General features: G+C 30.8%; 2 protein-coding genes across 2 annotated transcripts; both read right to left on the bottom strand.

The window, feature by feature from the left end:
* Window positions 1-1617: 1617 nt before the first annotated feature.
* LOC112796254 (stilbene synthase 3-like) lies at window positions 1618-3583 on the bottom strand. The gene is made up of 2 exons (XM_025838631.2): window positions 3314-3583; window positions 1618-2825 (listed from the first exon to the last, which is right to left on the bottom strand). The coding sequence occupies exons 1-2, from the start codon at window positions 3492-3494 to the stop codon at window positions 2002-2004; spliced, it is 1005 nt and encodes a 334-aa protein (XP_025694416.1). The 5' UTR covers window positions 3495-3583; the 3' UTR covers window positions 1618-2001.
* A 14967-nt stretch (window positions 3584-18550) lies between these two features.
* On the bottom strand, window positions 18551-20655 carry LOC112796250 (stilbene synthase 3-like). Its single transcript, XM_025838626.3, has 2 exons — window positions 20399-20655; window positions 18551-19905 (listed from the first exon to the last, which is right to left on the bottom strand). Exons 1-2 carry the CDS (start codon window positions 20577-20579, stop codon window positions 18914-18916), a joined length of 1173 nt encoding a protein of 390 aa, XP_025694411.1. The 5' UTR covers window positions 20580-20655; the 3' UTR covers window positions 18551-18913.
* Between the last annotated feature and the right edge of the window lie 3224 nt (window positions 20656-23879).

The raw sequence follows: 23879 nt of genomic DNA, 5'->3' as shown, positions 1-23879 counted from the left end.
CATAAAAATCACATTTTGGACTTTCTAGAATAAATTCTCATTTATGGGTTAATTAGCCGTTAATTAACTGGGTTTTACAAAAACTATTTTTTTTAGTTTCATAGTAATTTTCTCGGATTACATTATCTTTCGGGTGCGTGGGTCTCTCTCATAAACCGAAACAATTAATCGATAGATCGTTGAGAAATATTTTCTTTAGATTTAGTTGTCATTAATCTAACAGAAAATGAAAGTTTAGTGTGATTTGCTTCATTAAAATTGTTTAATTTGTATTATAAAATAGAAAACAACTAAATTTAGTTTTAAAAAGGCTAACATATACCATGTAATAAATTAATTTTAAAAAGATGAAAATTTTCTTTTAGAATTAGGGGTTGTTTAATCGTCCCAGACATTCGAAATTTGAGTTTGATTATAAAGAGTTTAAAATACAAGTTTGGTGAATTTCATTTCAAAAGGAGTAGATACCGACAGTTCCGAGAAATGCTGCTGTTTTCTAAACGTATTCTGCTTGTAGAGCTATAAAATGAGATATATATTTAAACTACTATGGGTGTGTTTGGATTTACGTTGGAGAAGAGAAAAGCTCGTTTGAGCTCCTTGAACGCTTCATCTTTATGTTTGGCAATGGTTTTATTCTGTAAACGTAGAAGTGATTTTTGTCTTCAACCCACGTTTACCAAAAGCTAAAAATTCTAGCTTTTCCGTTCAGCTTTTCACGTTGGATTAAATTTTATGTTCTATGTACCAATTATACCCTTTATTATTCATATATTTATTATTTTCTTTTTTATAATATATCTTTTTAATACTTTCTTATGCATATTATTTTTTATAAAACTTCTGTTTTTTTATATGAGTTCTTTTACTGTTATTGTTATTTCTTTTTTGTATAGAATATTTTTTTTACTTTGTATTATGATTCTATTAATTCTATTAGAGTACTAAAGAATACTGATAATACTAAAAAAATATTAAAATTTATTTAAATATTTAAAATAAAATTATAAGATAACATAAAATAATTATTTAAACTCATGTCCTTTTTTGTAATTTTCTATCTAAAAGTGATTTTGAATAATGTAATCCAAACAATATTTAGTTTACTATAATCCATTTTGAATAAAAATTACCAAACATAAACCACGTTAATACTAACTCACTTTTGATCAAAATCACTTTTACAAAATCAATTTTATACAAATCTCCGTTTGCAAACGGTAATCCAAACACACACTATATATGCTACTTTAATGTGTGTAACACAAGTTATAACTAGAACAATACACAATAGTATATATCAAATTGAATTTTATTACGTATTTCCTACAACACAAGATGACATGAGTTTCTATAAGATTAATTTTATTATATTCAAGCTTGTATAATAACGTAACATATTAAAAATTACACAAGAAAGTAACATTATATTATTATATCATTGCACCAGATACTTCAAACAAACGATAATATAAAAAACTAGAAACATAATAATCCCAAGCCTTGGACTATCATACCTAATATATACTTTGACTTTTTCTTTAATGGAATCTCATGAAGGTGCTTATTGCTGTATTTATAGATGAAAATGCAATCCAAATATTGGTATCTATCATGTTGCTCAATCGAAAAGAATTTGATATATATTTTACTATCAGTTACAAACTTTGATATTGAATTCTTAAACATAAAGAATTAACTTTAGACATTTTTAACTAAGTTTTCATTCATCTAATATTCTATATGGGCCAATCTGGGCCATATTTTAGAGAAAAAGAAAATTATTAAAAAATAACATAGTCGTATACATGCAGAGACATATAACTATATGCATCATATGGCCACGCTGCGAAGAACAACAGTTTCAATAGTAAGACTAGGACCAAATCCAAAAAGCACACCCCAATCAAGTCCTTCTCCAGTGGTTTTAAGCCCTCTTTCAAGGGACTTCTTCCTCATCAAATCCATAATGAAGAACACACATGCACTTGACATGTTACCCTAATTGCTAAGCACATCTCTAGTGGCTTTCATCTTCTCTGGCTTCAAATTCACTTTCTGTTCAACTTGGTCTAGAATTGCACGTCCACCAGGGTGTGCAATCCAAAATATTGAGTTATAATCAGATATACCCAACGGATCAAAAGCTTTACTGAGTGCTTCGTTGATGTTCTGCGAAATAATATCAGGAACACTCTTGTTAAGATAGAATGTAAGTCCAACTTCACGAAGGAGACCACCGATAGCTCCATGGCTGCCAGGGACAAGTTTTTGATCGGTCGAAACAAGCTCAAAGATAGGCTTCTCAACCTCTGGCACAGGATCAGAACCAATGATAATCGCAGCAGCTCCATCCGCAAATAATGCTTGCCCTACAAGACTATCCATGTCTGTCTCACTAGGACCACGGAAAGTAACTGCAGTATTCTCAGAACAAACGATAAGCACACGAGCATCTTTGTTGTTTTCAGCCAAGTCCTTAGCCAAGCGAAGGACAGTGCCGCCAGCGAAGCAACCTTGGTGGTACATCATGTACCTCTTGACGCATGGATCGAGCCCTAAGAGTACGATGAGTTCGTAATCAACGCCGGGCAATGCAACGCCGCTGGTGGTACAGAAGATCAAATGTGTGATCTTAGACATTGGCTGGCCCCATTCCTTGATGGCCTTGGTTGCGGCCTCTTTTCCAACCCTTGGTACCTCTCTGATCATCATGTCTTCCCTTGCATCCAACGACGGTGCCTTGTATGCGCACATATTGGGGTTCTCTTTTAATATCTCTTCTGTTAAGTACATATGTCTGTTCTTGATCATTGTCCTCTCACCTAAAATGATATATAATTCACATCCATCAATACTCTTTCTCAAGTTTAAAACATCATTCACTTATATCTAAAAAAAATTGGGTTTTGACATTTTAAATTTCGATCATTTCGCGTATCAAACCTTTCAAGTTATTCATGTAGTAATCTAATTTAAACTTTCAGGTTTGATTTAAATAGTTTATTAAAATTTAATTATAGATATAATGTATTAAATATAATTATATATGAGTAAATAAATAAGTATGTGAAAGATCAAGAAAGTATATATGACCAAATAGATTTGTGTATATTTAGGAACATAGGGAAATAGTAACTTGTTAGGTAGTTATTATTGTTATTGCTATGAGTTGGATATATATCATATTATGGTACAAGGTATAATATGTTAATTGTTGTGTATCAATAATTAATATCAAAGTAAAATGATGAATTTTAGGTTGATAGATATTAAATTAAACAACATCAAAATATTTGATAACAATACTTACAAATACGTTTGAACTTTTTTTTTAGGTCAGTCATGTGTTCGCTATTGGTTACTCTGAAATAATAATCTGCATATGTACTCTGATCAATACAATTTGGTGGATTTGCTGTGCCAATCGCCAACACGGTTGCTGGGCCTTCTGCCCTTTGTTGAACCTTGCGGATGTCATTCACAGCCACCATCTTTTGTTAGCTAAGTTTTTTGAGATAGCAAAGCTCAGATATGTTCTTTGGAATAACAAATGTATTTTGATTTGATGAAGACTTAGGCAGGGGTGGGATCATATTTATATGCTTGAGAGTAGGGGCATATGTGGAATTAAATGGATATAGAAAACGTGCTCAACTCAAAAGTGTTGTGATAGTGACAACGATTATTATTTATTTAGTTAGTTAACTTCAAAAATGATGTTCTGTGATAATGTCCCAGGTCAGCACTATTCGAAAACGATGTTCTCTGACTTTGAAAGGATAAACCCGCTGCAATTCTGGACCAATAATTTGGAGGCTCGGGGAGGAAATTTCTATTACATCACTCTCTTATTCAGTGATTTATTGGAGAAACTTATAAAAATTGTAAAGCCTTGGAGGAAGCAAACACTTATGATAATTATTTTGGTGGTATTATATCAAATCGTAAAGCCCTTTTGCACTTGTTTAAAATACCTATTTCTACTTAGAAGAAAAAGGGTAGCTGGGCTTATCACGTGCTTCACTAATATCATTATATCCATGCCATGTTCAAATCTCTTCGAAGCAAAAATGTTCGTGTGTTATTATAATTAATGATACTTAGCTTATTGTATATTTATAAGTGATGTTATCATTCTTACATAAATTTCATTATTAAAATTAAACATGATGTAGTAATTGTAGTTGGACTGGGTGTGTGAGGAGTTTGGTGGATGAGAGTGGAGTCTACCACCATATATGAGTCTGCTGGTCTTATTTAATTGACTATATTAGATGAGTTTAGTAGATGAATTTACTATGATGGCCGCAACCATATTTGATTAAGATATATAGCATGTCAGGCAAAACATATTTGACTAAGATATTCCACTATTTATGTCCACATCCCCACTTGTGTATGTATATTAAGAAGCATATATATGTCGTTATCATATTCTTCATTGGCAACTATATAAATATTATGTTGTTTTTTTCTTAATATATATAATATACTTTCTTGTTAAGTATTACAGGTAAACGAGAAAAACATAATTGAATAAAAAAAAACTAATATATCCTTTTTATTAAGTTTAATAGGACTAAAATGCTGTTTTTATTAGGATCAAAGTTCTGTATTCAAAAATAAAATTTTATTATAAAAGACTAAAATACTATTTTTTTTGTTGATTATAAAAGGATAAAATACTTTTTTAATATTACACTACAAGAAATTATTGAAATAACGACTGATTTAGCGATTAATTTAGCTATAAATTCGGGTGGTCACTAAAACCTTGGTTGCTAATCAGAAAATAGCGACCAACTTCAGCCGTTAAATATTAGTGACCGATTTATGAACAAGGTCACCAAACTCTCACCAAAGAGTATCAGTCGATAAATCGGTTGCTAACACAATCGGTTTGTGACCAAATTTTCTGTCGCTAAATCGGTCGCTAACTCAGTTGCTAATTTGCGACCAATGTTTCGGTCTCTAATTTAGTCGCTAAGTAGGGACCTATATTTTAGCAACCAACAATTCGATTGCTAATTCCTAACTAAGCATTTTAGTGACCAAATCTCCATGGCTGATCCTAATTTTTTAATTATCAATTTTTTACTAAATTTCTACATCTAGACCATCAAATATTGAAAAACTATCAACACAAAATATACACTTTAACACATAAAAGCCAACCCATAAGAGATATATCTCAAATAACATAACGCACTTAACCAATAACCAAAATAACTCAACAATTCAGTATCATAGTCAAGAACAATAATAAGTAAACAACACTTTCAAATTACTAATTACATTATTTAAAGTCTATTAACTAACTAGAATCACAACTATAATAAAATAATCACTCTTCAGATGTACGTTCACCATCTTCGTTCTCTCCTATATTTATTTTTCTACCTTCTAGTTGAGAAATCGAAATTTTAAAATTAAGTTTTTTTCATCATTTGTTGATGAAGCAAACGGTTTTTTAGTTTAAATCTTTTTTCTATCTTTTTCAACCTAGTTTTCAAATCATCGTTTTCTTCTTGCATTTTCTTTATTATTTCTTCACGTTTTGACTTTCGCAACCAATCAGATGACTGATAACTAAAGTCACGATAACTAGATCTTTTCTTAACTGCAGTGAATTCTATTCCAAGTTTATAAATTCTTCTCTTTTTAGTTCCGGCTATTTCACACCACACATCCATCTTATTTAGTGCATTACTTTTTTCTTCAGATATTTTTTGTGTAGCCTGTTCTGTAACATTCTTAAATTCATCCTGCCAATATCAAAATCAGATTAATTATTACATGAGACAATAAAAAGAATAAAAATTACCATTATCCAGACAAAGACCACGCACGTCATAGATCACATAATATGATATATAAGCACAGTCTTATCCTTTTTTACCAGTAACAACGGTACTAGCTAGTGAAACCATACATACAGCAAATTAAAGTATATGTTAAGTGCTTATATGAAAACTAAAAATAAAGCATGTTAAGAAACAAAAATAGAAATAAATCCAAAACTTCACTCATCTTAAATTTAATAAAATGATTATGTAAGGGAGATAATAATTTAATAAGTACCAAAAATAGAACAATAAAAAAGTAGAATTTGAAAAAAGAAATGGAGAACAAATTCTACATAATTCTAGAGTAACTGATTTACTTGTTATCATCATCATACAATAAAAAATATGTCAGTAGGATCATACATTGCATTAAGTCATTAACTTCAATAACCAACTTTTTAACTTGTAAAGAGCTTAATCTCAATTTGCTCAGCAATCCAACATAGATAAAAGACCAAATTAGACACTTAGCATACATACTACTAAAATACAACAATATCTAAACTTTATTTTACAGATTTAAATGTTTTAAATAATTGCAGAATCAAAGTAAATGAAAATTTTAAGATGGATGAAGGTAAATCTTTTAAAAAGGATTATAGATTTAAGTATTATTAATTTTTATTTCTTAAACAAATCAATTATATTAATAAAAGCATGCTCCCATAAACTCTTATTATAAAAACACTACAGTATTGAAGCTAATAATATGTATTTGCCTATCAAATACAATATTGTTTAATACATACAGAGAAATTTCTTTATGTTTTTTATTCACTATTTTTGCATCATAGCGTGGTGCACTATAAAATTTACATTCCTTTAAATCTTTGTAATCTTTAGCAAAGAACAACATGCAACCATTAACGCAACAATCAATATTTACTGAAATTAACCCAAGTTTAGAAATTACTTTTTCAGTTTTGTTCTAGTGTGGATGAATTTCTGGGCTATAGCTTGTCTCTTGCGCTGTTGTAATATATCTTTTCTTTAATGGAGTGAGTATAACTCGGACGACAAAGAACACAGTAGATGGGTACCTGCAAAAGACACTCCGAGCTCAAGTCAATAAGTATTTAAGAGGTATAAGAATTTTATGATTATAGAATGTTAAAACATGAAATAGAATATATCATATGGTTTGATGCGTGAGCATCTTCTCTATCTTTTCCTAGTGAATTTGCACTTGAATTGCTAAGTTTAATCAAGATTTAATATATTATAACCACTATGAATGCTACTTTGAGTTGTGTGCAATTCTGTTTACTGCAGGTAGCATTTTGGACAAATTTCATGGAGTTGAAGCCAAGGATAGAGAATGGAGAGAGTGAAAAATCAAGGCTGTTTCATCCACGCCAAACTTGGATTCCCCAAGTTTGGCGCCACAACAAGAAAGCCAAAGGAATGTGTGCTGCCTCCTCCACGCCGAACTTGAAGTTCTTCAAGTTTGGCGCCAGCATCAACTCCTCCAAGGGAATCGTGCTGCCTTCTCCATGTTCAGCGCCAACCCAGAAGCTCCAAGGAAAGCTGTGCGCACAACCTCCACGCCGAACTTGCAGCACCTCAAATTCGGCGCCAATGAAGAAACTCCAAGAAGAATTCACTCTGCCTATCCCACACCGAACTTGAAGTTCTTCAAGTTCGGCGCCAGCTTGAAAACCCCAATGGGGAGTTACATCAATCACTCCACGCCAAACTTGGATTCTGGAGAATCCAAGTTTGGCGCTAACCTTTAATACACATGTGGTCTCCAATTCGTATACATAAGGCTATGTGAATCAATTACAGAATTTTGATTAAACTTTATTACTTTTATAATTAGGAAAAAATATTATTTAGTTTTTAGGAAGTATATTTTACCTTAATTAGGATTAGATATAAAAGGAAAAAGAATCAGCCCTTTGGGCATTTCTTCTCTCAGACCTCATTCCACAATTTTCAGCTTTTCAGAATCCTTGTTTTCTCTTTGAACCATGAGCAACTAAACCTCCACTGTTAAGGTTAGGAGCTCTGTCTATTGTATGGATTGATACAATTACTTTTCTATTTTAATTCATGTATTGATTTATATTTCAAAAATAATTTCTCCTAAATTTCTAATTAGCTAGACTTAACGGGATACATTACATATAATCCTCTTATATTTGGGTAATTAGGGTTTTGTGGCATATAAACTAGAATTGAACTTTACCCTCTAATTGGAATTAAGTGACCAAGGAATTGGCGGTTGATGAAGGTTAGAGGAGACTAAAAAGATCTAAGGAATTAGGTCTTAGTCATATATAGTTTGCCACGAATTGATTCTTGCATGATTAAAATAGTTAGTAAGAAAAGTCAATCCGGAAGATAGATATCTCTGAAACCTTAACTATTTCTCCATATATTATTCATAACTTGTTTACTGCTTACTTTTCTGATTCTCTGAATTACTGTTAATGCTTTTGAACCTTCAACACCATTTTCTGTTTGTCTGACTAAGCAAATCACTTGACCATTGTTGCTTGATCTATCAATCCTCGTGGGATCGACCATCATTTACCTGAGGTACTACTTGGTACGACCCGATGCACTTGCCGGTTAGTTTGTGGATTATAAATTCCGCACCAAGTTTTTGGCGCCGTTGCCGGGGATTGACTGTGATTGACAACTATTTGTAGTTTGATTGCTTAGATTAGGTGTTTTTGCTTTAATTCCATTTAACTTATTTCTTTAATTTTTTTTAAAAAATTATTTTTTGATTTATTTTATTTAAAATATTCTTTTCTCTTAATTTCTTAAATTAAGTTTGGTGTTCCCTTAGTTATTTCATTCTTCCTAGTTATTTTACTTATTGAGTTTGAATTTTATACTCCTTTTTGCTTATTAGTTTTTTATTTTCTTAATTATCCAGTTTATTTTCTTTATTTTATTTTTGTTTTCTTTTATATTTTATTTTATTTTTATTTTTTTATTATTTTTATTTTTCTTTATGTTCTTTCTTCTTTACTTGTCTGTTTACTACATGGTGCATTTAATTCTGTTTGGTGTTTTATGCTAAGAAAAAATAATGAAGAGAGATCACATGGGTTACTACTCACACCCAAGGAGTGATTCTTATTATTGTGGATGGGGAAACTATCCAAATTTTAGTTGGCAAAGTCAAAACTAAAGAAACTTCAGTGCTCCATGTTCTAACTATCAAGAATCACCATCTCCATATTCATATCAAGAAGCACCATCTCCATATTCATACCAAGACTACTACCTCTCTATCCATATCAAGAACCATCATCTTTCTACCCATATCAAAAGCCACCATCTCCCTATTCATACCAAGAACCATCCTCTTTTTACTCTTATCAAGAACCATCGTCTCCTTTTTATTCATATCAAGAGCCACCATCTTCTTATTTATATCAAGAACCATCATCTCTTGAGCTTCTCATAAAAGAATTCACACATGATATAAGGATGAGTGTCAAAAATGTAGATAAATATGTGGAGTTAATTATCAAACCCCAGAAAGAGGAACAAGCAAATTCCTTCCCAAGAGATATAATGCAAGATCATATGGAAGAAAGTGAGAAAATCAATCAAAGGATTTCATACTCCAGTGAATTAGAGAACTCTCCACCTTCACACATGGAAGAAGAGGAAGATGCAAAAACAAAGGAGGAAGATACACAAACAAAGAAGGAAGATGCACAAACAAAGGAGGTTGTAAGGGATGAAAACAATTATGGGAATCTACACTCCAATGAAGCACAGAGTGGCATAGAGGGTGAGTTTCTTGAACCACCAATTCAAGAAGTTCTTGATGAAGGGTACAATCCAACCATCACACAACACCCAAGTTTTGAAATCAAAGAAGTGAAGACAACCAAGGAAAGCACTGAAAAGGGGATTGTGACCAAGAAACAGAAGAAAATATCCAAAAAAAAAGAGAAGGTCGGCAAAAAACAATCCAACCTCTATCCAAACAAGCAAGGTGAGTTAAGCTAACTACAATAAAAAAAGCTTGTTAGGAGAAATTTATATCAGAGGGCACTAATTTTCACCTCTCCCCCCTCCCTCCCCCCCACCTTGGAGACATTTCTTTTAACCAGCTGAAAGAAGAGGAAGAAAATTCAACAATCAAGTGTCAAGCTAGTGACATTAAAGAAGCGCTTGTTGGAAGGCAACCCAACTACTAGTATCCTTGGTTCTGCAGTTACTATGGTTTTAATTTTATAGTTATTTTGATTTTAGCATTATAGTTATTTTAGTTTTGGTTTTAAATTACTTTATCTCAGTTTTTTTTAGAATTTTTCTTGTTTTGCATGTGTTTTGGTCATGCAGAGTGATTAGAATAGGAACAGGAGCAATTAAAAGGAATTTTTGACACCTTGGAGTTTTTCTTTGCTTGGGGACAAGCAAACTTTTAACTTTGCTGTTGTAGAGTCCGCTCTCTGTTTAGCTTATCATCAGTGGCACCATGGGGAGATGAATGTTCTTCATGGAGGAGCACAGTTGGAGGAATGAGACGGCCACCAACATAACTGAGGTGGTTGAGTTCCTTTCATTCTATTTTCCCTTCTGTTCTTAGTTTGTTGTCTTCTATTTTCTGTTGCTTTGATTGCCTGCATGATCTTTAGTACTTTCAGTTCTAAGATTTAGGTTCATTCTGTTATTTGCTTTTAGTTAAAAAAAATTCCTTTTGTCTCATGTACCGCTCACTGAGCTTGAATATAAAAAGAAAAAAATGATGTATTTCATGAGAAATTGAGTTATATTTAAGAGTAGTCTTATTTACTTAAATGTGGTGGTATTATTTGTGATTCTGAATGCATGATATGAACGGTGCATAATTGAATTTGAATCAAGGGATGTTGGTGCATAAGGAATAGAAATTTAGAGAACTATTATGAATTTTTTGAATTAAACAAAATCTTAATCCTTGAAGCAAAAGAAACAGCAAAAGCAAAATAAAAGCAAGGTCCAAGGCTCTGAGCATCAATGACTAGGAAGGTCAGACATGATTAAAAGCTCAAAGAGTTGTTTCCCTAATCATATGCTTGTGGTGTAATTGTGTCAAGTAATCCTTGCGACAGAGCACTAAGAGTCGAGATCAAGTGCATTTAACAGAGTAAGCCAAAGGCTTTGAGCACCACTATCTGGGAGTAACTGAAAGAAAAATCAGTACCTAAAAAGAGTTCCCCAGTTAAGTGCTTGTGGTGTTTTTGTGTCAAGTGAAGCTTGAGACAAAACATTTAAAGTCATGGTTATGCTCAAGGTGCAAAGCACCTAAGAAAAGAGAATTAAAGAAAATTTGTTGTGTTCAAGGATTAATCCAAAGTATAAAGGCCAGAGAATTCATAATATGATCCGGATTCTAAATCCGAATGACAGTGACATTCCTCTAATTCAAAGGAGAGTGAGATGCCAAAATTGTTCAGAATTGCAAGAGATAAACCCCACTTTAAGGAGAGACATGAGCATAATTGAACTCTTACTTCTCATGCATATTCACATCTTAATCATGTACTAACTTTGGTTGCTCGATGACAAGCAACAATTCAAGTTTGGTGTTGTGATGCGTGAGCATCTTTTTTATCTTTTCCTAGTGAATTTGCACTTGAATTGCTAAGTTTAATCAAGATTTAATATATTTTAGTCACTAAGAATGCGAATTTGAATTGTGTGCAATTCTGTTTACTGCGGGTAGCATTTTGGATGAATTTCACGGAGTTGAAGCCAAGGATAGAGAATGGAGAGATTGAAGAATCAAGGCTGCTTCATCCACGCCAAACTTGGATTCCCCAAGTTTGGCGCCACAAGAAGAAAGCCAAAGGAATGTCTGCTGCCTCCTCCACGCCGAACCTGAAGTTCTTCAAGTTTGGCGCCAGCATCATCTCCTCCAATGAATCGTGCTTCCTTCTCCACGCCGAACTTGAGTTTACTCAAGTTTGGCGCCAACCCAAAAGCTCCAAGAAAAGCTGTAAGCACAACCTCCACGCCGAGCTTGCAGCACCTCAAGTTCAGCGCCAATGAAGAAACTCCAAGGAGAATTCACTCTGCCTATCCCACACTGAACTTGAAGTTCTTGAAGTTCGGCACCAGCTTGAAGACCCCAAGGGGGAGTTACACGAATCATTCCACGCTAAACTTGGAGAACCAAGTTTGGTGCCAACCTTTAATACACAAGTGGTCCCCAACTCGTATACATAAGGCTATGTGAATCAATTACATAATTTTGATTAAACTTTATTTCATTTATAATTAGGAAAAAATATTATTTAGATTTTAGAAAATATATTTTACATTAATTAGGATTAGATATAAAAGAGAAAAGAATAAGCCCTTCGGGCATCTCTTCTCTCAGACCTCATTCCACAATTTTCAGAATCCTTATTTTCTCTTTGAACCATGAGCGACTAAACCTCCACTGTTAAGGTTAGGAGCTCTGTCTATTGTATGGATTGATACAATTACTTTTCTATTTTAATTCATGTACTGATTTATTTTTCAAGAATAGTTTTCGTTCTTTATCTTATGAATTTTGGTGGAACGGAAGTATGACTCTTTTTCTAATTGAGTTCTTGTATAACATGAAAAAGTTCTTTATTTGAACAATAGCTTGAAAACAATTTCTCCTAAATTTATAATTATCTAGACTTAACGAAATACGTGATAAATAATCCTCTTATATTTGGGTAATTAGGGTTTCTGTGGCATATGAACTAGAATTGAACTTCACCCTCTAATTGAAATTAAGTGACCAAGGAATTGGTGGTTGATGAAGGTTAGAGGAGACTAAAGGTCTAAGAAATTAGGGTTTAGTCACATATAGTTTGCCATGAATTGAGTCTTGCATGATTAAAATAGTTAGTAAGAAAAGTCAATCCGAAAGATAGATATCTCTGAAGCCTTAACTGTTTCTCCATATATTATTCACAACTTGATTACTGCTTGCTTTTCTGATTTTTTGAATTACCGTTAATGCTTTTGAACCTTCAACACCATTTTTTGTTTGTCTGACTAAGCAAATCACTTGACCATTGTTGCTTGATCCATCAATCCTTATGGGATCGACCCTCATTCACCTGAGGTGCTACTTGGTACGACCCGGTGCACTTGCCAGTTAGTTTGTGGATTATAAATTTCGCACCATGGTTCTTCTTGAGATATAAAAATTGGTGCCTTTATAGGCATAGAATTGATGAATAGAGTTGATGTTATGACCTTTTGTCATTAAGTTAGAATAATGGTTTTTAAGATCATTCATTACAAACTTAGAATGAAGGCAAATAAAGTCGAGTTATGACTCATAGTGCATAATAAAAATCGAGCTATAAGGTGACGGATCACAGTCATCAAATTTTGTCTCCTGATCATATGATCCAAGCTAAGCTTAGAAAATGAAATGAGTTATAACTCGATTAAAAGATAAGTGAATAACGATATGGTGAACACCAAACTTAGTCAGGTTATTATGTCGGTATTTATTCAAAAAATAAATAATTCTACAATGAGTTTTATCTTCTCGAGTTAACTGTGAGATAGATACTTCGTCAATCTATAACAAGAGACCGATGATTATTTATTGCTCATCTTTAATTTATGATTATTGGCTTAACCAATAAAGATATTGTGAACTGAATATGATACTAAATATACATAAATTGTAGAATAAAATAAATGAATCGGTTACTCATATGCTAACTAGTGATATTTTGAATTAAAAATTTCTAAAGAATTACTATGAGGGTTAGAGCCATTTTGTATATATTGGCAAATTTGAATTTGAATTCATGACTTTAGTGTTAAAAATTCTACATGTAAATTCATGAAGTTGTCATAATAAGATTCAATATTTAATAAATGCAAGCATTTATATGATTTACTTGAATCCAACACCTTACTTTCTTAGTTTCTTAGCATGTAATTTCAAATGCTATGACAGAGAAATAGAATAATATTAATTAAATGAAAATGCATTGAAATATAGTGGTTACAAGCTACTATATTTATTGATTTTTGCTCCTATTCCTCTCAAATAAGAGCTATGCCACGAATAGTAGGTTCTAGGAATTAATATAGTAAAAATAAAGAAATAGTTAGTCATGGTCTCATGGAAGATAGAAAATACATAAAAAGAATTATGGATAGAGCATATATAGCTCGAGATCAGTCTTTTTAACCGAGCTTGGTGTTAAGATGTAATATGTATAAAATAGTAATTGAGAGAGTTTGTCCTTGTTTAGACAATATAGCCAAATGTGCTTCATAAGGTAGCCAAGCTTTGTTGTTGGATTGAGTAATAATTGAGTTTGTTCTCAAATTCATTGATAGCCGAGTTTGTATTCAAATTAATTGAAAATTGAGTATTCTGTTTACATTGATTGAAAATCGAATTCGTTTCAGATTGGTTAAAAGCCGAGTTTATTTTCGGATTGGTTGAAAGTTGAGTTTGTTCTCGGATTGATTATAAGCCAAATTTGTTCTCGGATTGGTTGAAAGCCGAGTTTGTTCTCGAATTAATTGAAAATTGAGTATTCTTGGATTGATTGAAAATCGAGTCTTTTTTCATATTGATTGAATCGTTGATTGACTATGATATATAAAATGTTATAATATGTAAAAGTGAGCGATTGGAATATATAAAGTACATAAAAAGTTACGATGTATTAAAATTTGATAAAAGATTTATACAAGCAAACTAGATTAGACATGGTTATACCGATGTATAAATGACTCGGGAATTTATTCTATTGAGGTCATTTGTCTTTCATTACCGAGGTATGAATGACTTGATAATTTGTTCTATTGAGGTCATTTGCCTTTTATTACCTATAATGGTTAAACAAAGAATTATCAGAATAAATAATAATCATGAAATTAGTATAATTATTACTTTGAGCTATTTCATTGTTTGAATGAATCTGTAGTTGTCTGTCTTTTCAAATTCAAGAAAAAATGTTAGTCATCTAAAGAGCAAACCAAATACTACAAAAGAAGCAAAGGAATAGATATTCTAGAATAGAAATAAAAATAATGTCAAGATTGATCCATTGGTCATGAATGTCAGTTTTTTTAGAGTTTATCCTCTCCTCATGTTTGGTACCTGATTAAATTTAGAGTAAAAAATAATAATTTTGGCTTTAAGCAGTTATGATGTTAGTAGAGGATGATCTCAAATCTTGATCTCTATATTGTTTGAATTTACTTTTATAAATATAAAATTAAATAATAATACAAAATATTAAAGATAAATTAAAAACAGTTGTCCCTTTATTTTGTAGATTTGGGCCAAATAAGACTCAATTAAGGGCGCTTAATAATGATGATGACAATTTGATCTATGAAAACTTAGTTAGATAATGATAAAGTAATATAACAGCAATTGTGGTATCGTTCTTCTGCACAAAGAACAAAAATAATGCAAACAAACTAGTGGAACAAAAGATTTGAAATCATCATAAAATTCTATTTTGTGCAATTATTTGGTGACATTATGAATTAAATGGAAGAGCTTTATAGTTTTGCAAAAAGTTAAAGTAAAAAAGAGAATGAGTGATAATTTCATAATTGCAAAAATCTTGTAAAATAGAGCACAAGAACTATAATTTTTGAGAATATATAATAACTTGTTATTTTAGTTTAATATCACCTAAATAGATGAGAGCTTGTTGATTATAGTTTGAGCATATGATTTTGTTAAATTTTTTAGAAAGAGTATTGTTCACTTTGGCTTCACGAGAGTTTGGATAATAAATTTATATAGAGAAAGATAAAGATATAGGACTATGCATGTGTAGTGTATATATACATTTGATTGTATGTGAACTTGAAAGTTCAGAAATATATATCCATTGACGGAATTGATTGTATGATCCGAGGATATAATGACTAATTGTCTTGGAAATTTTTCTGACCCAACTATTGATGAATTTCTCACTCAAAGCAATTAATTATTGAATATTTACAATTTATATTGAAGGTCATATGACATGAATAAGATAAATTGAGAAAATAAATATATGTATAAAGCTGCAATATATATTGAATAATATATATTGTAAAAGTAAAATAGTTCAAAATAGAAAGATATACCTTGAAAGTTGATAATTGTAGAGAATGAGACGACATATATGAATGTCATACATGCCAAATATGAATTTCTTAATTTTATTTATTAATATTTGAACTTTGTTTCGTAAAATCTGCATTAACTTGTTAATAAAGCAATAAAATAATTAGTCATTTAATGATATAATAAATTTTGTTTAGCTATGAAGTATATTTTTTGTGCTAAAATAACAAATTTGCATGTTTGTAACTATTTTTTGCTTAATTTTCAGCATTAAACAAATAGTAACATAAAATTTAATAAAATGAATAGTATAACAGTTATATATTGCTAGAGAATAAAGAATATATAATTAACATAATCAATTAAATGACATAGAGCTATTAGGATTTTTAGGCAATTCAATTTTAGATTTAAGTTCATGCAAAAATATATTCAAATTTATAAGTATTGTAGGAAAAAAGAATGAAGTATTAATAAAATAAATAATAGAGATTAAATTAATATAGTATTGTTGAATAATTTTATTATGAGTTTTGAAAGAATTTTATTTTATTCGAGACTTGGACTCATCTAATTGTATAGATGTTAATATAAAAATATTAAACAATAATAATATAATTTATGAAAAAAAATTAGCATGATCGTATAAAACTTATAATGCTATATAGTAATTATATGTTTGGAATTTGTTCATGTGTGATAATTGAATTCATATATAAATTGAAATTAAAAAAGTGCTAAAGAAATAATTAGCGAGTAATGTTCATGCTTTTAATTTGTTGTTGTAGTTTATCGAACTTTAAGAATGACTTTTAAAATTTTTTTAAATATTTGCATACCTTGACTTTGGAGATGTCCAATGACAAAATGAAGTCATCTTTCAAAAATGTGCAACTGAAGTATAGAGAGCAAAACATGTTCGACAAGTGTGACACATGGATATGAATAGCTAATGCAAAGAATGAATCATGGTACGTTTGGATTTAAAATAGCAATGATATATAGGGAGAGGTTTTGTCATCACTCTCATGACAATAGATAAAAAAAAATGTAAGAGATGAGGCTATTGTGTAGTAGATGATCCTAAGAGCTAAAAATAAAGTAACTATAAGTGACTATATAGCAAGTTTTGTATTCTTTCCGCTTTTGGTCAAGAATAAAAAAGATAGAACATGTCAAGTAATTAAAGAGCTTGAAGTTAAAGAAATTTTGTAGGTGACAATACATTGATTTATTTAAATTTTAGGAGTTTGAAGTGCATATTTTTAGATTTTGAATTATTGATAGAAAGTATAACAAATTAAAGATTAGTGTCAATAGTCTTTTTATTATTCTAAATAAATTGTTTGTAAAATCCTCAATGAATGTTATATGACTTTGTAAAACTGAGTTTTGAATAGAGATTGAGAAAAAAATTAGAATACATAAATTGCTAAAATATGTAAATGTTATTTGAAAATTGATTCAAGTATTTGAATATAATTCAAATTCTTTGAATCTATTCGGTGGAGCAGGAAATTAGTTTACCGGTCCCACCGTGGGTACCAATTGTTCTTGTGTAGATGAACTTCTGAGGTATAGCTTGTCTCTTGTGCTGTTGTAATACGCCTTTTCTTTAATGGAGTGAGAATAACTCGGACATGAAAGAACACAGTGAGTGAGTACCTGCAAAAGACATTCCGACGCTCAAGTCAGTAAGTGTTTAAGAGGTATAAAAATTCTATGATTATAAAATGTTAAAACATGAAATAGAACTTATCATATAGTTCTTCTTGATAGATAGAATTGGTGCCTTTATAGGCATAGAATTGATGAATAAAGTTGATGTTATGACCGTTTGTCATTAAGTCAGAATAATGGTTATTAAGATCGTCCGTTACAAACTTAGAATGAAAGCAAATAAAGTCGAGTTATGACTCATAATGTATAATAAAAACCAAGCTATAAGGTGATGGATCAAGTTTCCTAGAAGTTTCTTAGGACTACATTATCTTTCGGGTGGATCTCTCTCATGTGTTGAAGTAGTTAATCGATAGATCGCTGAGAAATATTTGCTTCAGATTTAATTGTCATTAATCTAACAGCAAATAAAAGTTTAGTATGGTTTTTTTCATTAAGATCATTTAATTTGTATTATAAAATAGAAATCTAAATTTAGTTTTAAAAAGGCTAACATATACCACGTAACTTAATTTTGAAAAGACGAATATTATCTTTTAGAATTAGGGTTGTTTAATTGTACTAGACATTCGAAATTTGAGTTTGATTATAAAGAGTTTAAAATACAAGTTTGGTGAATTTCATTTCAAAAGTAGTAGATACCGGCAGTTCCAAGAAATACTACTGTTATCTAAACGTATTCTGCTTGTAGAAGTATAAAACCAGATAACGTGATACTTAATATATTTGAACTACTATATATGCTACTTTAATGTGTGTAATACAAGTTATAACTAGAACAATACACAATAATATATATCAAATTGAATTTTATTACGTATTTGCTACAACACAAGATGACAAGAGTTTCTATAAAATTAATTTTATTATATTCAAGCTTGTATAATAACGTAACATATTAAAAATTACACAAGAAAGTAACATTATATTATTATACCATTGCATGAGATACTTCAAACAAACGATAATATAAAAAACTACAAACACAATACTCCAAAGCCTTGTAATATCATACCTAATATATATTTTTTGATTTTTTCTTAAACGGAATCTCATGAAGGTGCTTATAGCTGTATTTATAGATGAAAATGCAATCCAAATATTGGTATGTGTTATGTTGCTCAATCGAAAAGAATTCGATATATTTTTTACTACCAGTTACAAACTTTGATATTCAATTCTTAAGCATAAAGAATTAACTTTAGACATCTTTATCTAAGTTTTCACTCATCTAATATTCTATATGGGCCAATCCGGCCCATATTTTGGAGTAAAAGAAAATTATTAAAAAATAACATAGTTGTATACATGTAGAGACATATAACTACGCGCATCATATAGCCACGCTGCGGAGAACAACAGTTTCAATAGTAAGACCAGGACCAAATCCAAAAAGCACACCCCAATCAAGTCCTTCTCCAGTAGTTTTAAGCCCCCTTTCAAGGGACTTCTTCCTCATCAAATCCATAATGAAGAACACGCATGCACTTGACATGTTACCATAATTGCTAAGCACATCTCTAGTGGCTTTCATCTTCTCTGGCTTCAAATTCACCTTCTGCTCAACTTGGTCTAGAATTGCACGTCCACCAGGGTGTGCAATCCAAAATATTGAGTTATAATCAGATATACCCAACGGATCAAAAGCTTTACTGAGTGCTTCGTTGATGTTCTGCGAAATAATATCAGGAACACTCTTGTTAAGATAGAATGTAAGCCCAACTTCACGAAGGAGACCACCAATGGCTCCATGGCTGCCAGGGACAAGTTTTTGATCGGTTGAAACAAGCTCAAAGATAGGCTTCTCAACCTCTGGCACAGGATCAGAACCAATGATAATCGCAGCAGCTCCATCCGCAAATAATGCTTGCCCTACAAGACTATCCATATCTGTCTCACTAGGACCACGGAAAGTGACTGCAGTATTCTCGGAACAAACGATAAGCACACGAGCATCCTTGTTGTTTTCAGCCAAGTCCTTAGCCAAGCGAAGGACAGTGCCGCCAGCGAAGCAACCTTGGTGGTACATCATGTACCTCTTGACGCATGGGTCGAGCCCTAAGAGTACGATGAGTTCGTAATCAACACCAGGCAATGCAACGCCGCTGGTGGTACAGAAGATCAAATGCGTGATCTTAGACATTGGCTGGCCCCATTCCTTGATGGCCTTGGTTGCAGCCTCTTTTCCAACCCTTGGTACCTCCCTGATCATCATGTCTTCCCTTGCATCCAACGACGGTGCCTTGTATGCACACATGTTGGGGTTCTCTTTTAATATTTCTTCTGTTAAGTACATATGTCTGTTCTTGATCATTGTCCTCTCACCTAAAATGATATATAATTCACATTCATCAATACTCTTTTTCAAGATTAAAACATCATTCACTTATATATATATATAAAAAAAAAACGGGTTTTTACATTTTAAATTCCGATCATTTCGCATATCAAAGCTTTCAAGTTATTCATGTAGTGATTTAATTTAAACTTTCAGGTTTGATTTAAATAGTTTATCCAACTTTAATTATAGACATAATGTATTAAATCTAATTATATATGAGTAAATAAATAAGTATGTGAAAGATCAAGAAAGTATATATGACCAAAATAAATTTGTGTATGTTTAGGAACATAGGGAAATAGTAACTTGTTAAGTAGTTATTGTTGTTACTATGAGTTGGATATATATCATATTATGGTACACGGTATAATATGTTAATTGTTGTGTATCAATAATTAATATCAAAGTAAAATGACGAATTTTAGGTTGATAAATATTAAATTAAACAACATTAAAATATTTAATAACAATACTTACAAATACGTTGGAACTTTTTCTTTAGGTCAGTCATGTGTTCGCTATTGGTTACTCTAAAATAATAATCTGCATATGTACTCTGATCAACACAATTTAGTGGATTTGCTGTGCCAATTGCCAATACGGTTGCTGGGCCTTCTGCCCTTTGTTGAACCTTACGGATGTCATTCACAGCCACCATGTTTTCTTAGCTAAGTTCTTTGGGATAGCAAAGCTCAGGTATGTTCTTTGGAATAACAAATGTATTTTGATTTGATGAAGACTTGGGCAGGGGGTGGGGGGATATTTATATGCTTGAGAGCAGGGGCATATGCGGAATTAAAAGGACATAGAAAGCGTGCTCAACTCAAAAGTGTCGTGATAGTGACAACGATTATTATTTATTTAGTTAACTTCAAAAATGATGTTCTCAAACAAAGTATAGTAAACTCGTGATAATGTCCATGTCAGCAGACTCAGCACCATAGTAATCAGAACCGGACCGGACCGGCCGGTTCGACCGGAAAAACCGGTGAACCGGTGATCTGACCGGTTCGATTGATAAATTGGACCGGACAAGCATTCAAACCGGTCAACGGTGGTCAAACCCGTTGAAAACCGGCCGGTTAGTGCGTCAGATCGGATTAGACCCGCCGCGGGTCCACGGTACACCCGCGGACCGCCGAACCATCTTAGCCTCCCACTAGTACGGTACCCAAAAATGATTACCATGGGTTTCGAACACGGGACTACGTGGGAAGATATCCTCCCCCTTGCCACTATGCCAGACTTGCTTGTTATTAGAATACATGACAAATATTATATATATAACAAAACAGGAATGATTTTTTATTTTTTTTATTCATTTAAGTATCAATTCACATGGATACCAAACAAGTAACAACATATAATATATAAATATATTGATATATTAATATTAATTGTGTTATCTTTTTTTATTTATTTAAATTAAAAAAGTATTTTGTATTAGTAACTAATTTATTATTTCTTTTTGCATTATAAATTATATTTAAGAATTGATATTTAATTGTTATTAATATATTTTTAAAAATATGCATTTAATTTTTAATTCTAATTTTATTTTTATAATTTTATATTTTTATTTAATTATGACCGGGTCAACCGGGTAAATCAATGACCCACCGGTTGAACTAGTAACCCAGTGACCCAGTCGTATGACCGGGTCAATTACCAGTTCGGTTCTGATAACTATGCTCAGCACTATTCGAAAACGATGTTTCTCTGACTTTGAAAGGATAAACCCGCTGCAATTCTGGACCAATAATTTGGAGGCTCGAGGAGGAAATTTCTACACGGGACATCACTCTTATTCAGTGATTTATTGGAGAAATTTTTTATTGCCTTCTATTTTTTTATTTTTCATTTCTATTGTATATTATTTATGCTTTCAATTATCTATTATTTATTATCAGATATCTATTTTTTATTATATATAATATAAATGTAAACATATTTAGTGTATAATCTTTTATTCTTAAAATATCGTTAGTATATAAATTTATTAAAAGAAATTTGTGCTTTCTAAATTTTATTTCTAAGTTTTATTTTCTAAGATATCTTTTATTATATATAATATATATAAAACAATATTTTGTTAATTCTAAAACTAAAATATAAGACCTCTTAAAATTTAGAGAGTGTATAATACTTAATTACCATCTAGGCTAATATATATCATATTTATTGTTATTCTATATATTTATTGAATAAAAGGTATTAACACATTAATAATTAATACACTAATTATTACATATGTTGTATTAATATTTAGGTATTTTCTCGAATATTTTTATCAATTATTTAGCGAATCGAAAATGTACCTATACACAAACAGATCTTTTTCCCATGTTTACAATACTTATACGGGTTTATTTATTTATATAGTTATAGTACCTATTCACAAAAATATGTTATTATTTTTTTCCGATCCAAATTGTTTATTTATAGTAAAATCAAATTAGAGGATATCCAGCAGAATTGTTAGTAGGGTTATCATATGAGTAGGTAGGTCGAGTTTGAAGATGTATAGACACTAATACAGACACGAGATACGAGACACAGGATATGACACGATATAGGACACGTCGACATGTAAATTTTAAAATTTTATAAGACATGAGAATACGTATACATATAAAATATAAAGTATTTTTTAGATAAATCATAATAATATTTTGATATTTATTGATATTAATATATAAATTAATTTTTTAATTATTTTTAATATCTTATTTTAATTATATCAAGTATTTAAAATATTTTTTATTTTAATAAATAATAATATATACTATATCTAAATTTATTTTAAGAATATATATTAAGAATAAGACACTGTTGGACACAATAGACACGCGTGTCGGGCGAGTGTCGGTGAGGGGTCGTGTCCGAAATGTGTCTGACACGCGGACACGGCAACTCAGCGAAGTGTCCATTTTTCATAGGTTTGAACTAACTTATCATAACAGGTGAGTCAAAATAAATAAAATAATAATAATAATTTAATATATTATTCCTAGTGTAGAAATGAATAATTACGATATAACTTAGTTACGTTATTTGTATTTTTTTATTTGAATTGAGATATCTATTTTGCGGAGAATTTATATATATTGATTCAATTATATTTAATGATATATTGTGTTGATTATTGAAATTTTTTAGTGTTACTATAAAGACATTGTATATTTTGATAATGAAATATTTAACTGAATTAGATCCCGTAAGTATTTTATCTTTTTTATAGATTTTTCTACGATAAAAAATTAAATGTTTGATATTTTATTTTTTGTCATTGTATTTGCTATTTAGAATTACATAATAACAAAAATTATTTTGGTACTTTAATTCTGCTGTGAGACAGATTTTTGTTTGAATTTCAGTTTTTTTCAACAATTATATAACTTTCAATTAAAAAAAAAATAGTTGGGCGTCACGTGTTTCACTAGTATCATCATATCTTCGAACAAAAAATGTTCGTGTGGGTTATTATAATTAATGATAGTTATTGTATATTTATAAGTGATGTTATCACTTTTATATAAATTTCATTATTAAAATTAAAAAGGATGTAGTTGGACTGGGTGTGTGAGGAGTTTGGTGGATGAGAGTGGAGTCTACCACCATATATGAGTCTGCTGGTCTTATTTAATTGACTATATTAGATGAGTTTAGTAGATGAATTTACTATGATGGCCGCAACCATATTTGATTAAGATATATAGCATGTCAGGCAAAACATATTTGACTAAGAATAATTGACTATATTTAATTAACATATTTGATGATATATAGCATGTCAAGGCAAAACATATAATTGACTATATTTGTACATCGTATTCAAACACAATATATAAAGAATAATTTTTAAGGTTTTTGTCTTATTGTTTCTGTTTCAGTGTCATATTCTGTTCTATTTTTAAAAATAAACGCTACCTTATATACCGTTTGTAGATCTATATAT

The sequence above is a fragment of the Arachis hypogaea genome, chromosome 4, assembly GCF_003086295.3.
Source record: "Arachis hypogaea cultivar Tifrunner chromosome 4, arahy.Tifrunner.gnm2.J5K5, whole genome shotgun sequence".
NCBI classification, from domain to species: Eukaryota; Viridiplantae; Streptophyta; class Magnoliopsida; order Fabales; family Fabaceae; genus Arachis; species Arachis hypogaea.
This window is presented reverse-complemented; position numbering and strand designations above follow the sequence as displayed.

What these genes read in the sequence shown, in the direction of transcription:
- LOC112796254 (XM_025838631.2), bottom strand. Translation starts at nt 3,494, where the DNA reads ATGGTGGCTGTGAATGACATCCGCAAGGTTCAACAAAGGGCAGAAGGC. An exon ending in AAAAAAGTTCAAACGTATTT is followed by an intron (nt 2,826 to 3,313) that starts GTAAGTATTGTT and finishes ATATCATTTTAG; the next exon opens with GTGAGAGGACAATGATCAAG.
- LOC112796250 (XM_025838626.3), bottom strand. Translation starts at nt 20,579, where the DNA reads ATGGTGGCTGTGAATGACATCCGTAAGGTTCAACAAAGGGCAGAAGGC. An exon ending in GAAAAAGTTCCAACGTATTT is followed by an intron (nt 19,906 to 20,398) that starts GTAAGTATTGTT and finishes ATATCATTTTAG; the next exon opens with GTGAGAGGACAATGATCAAG.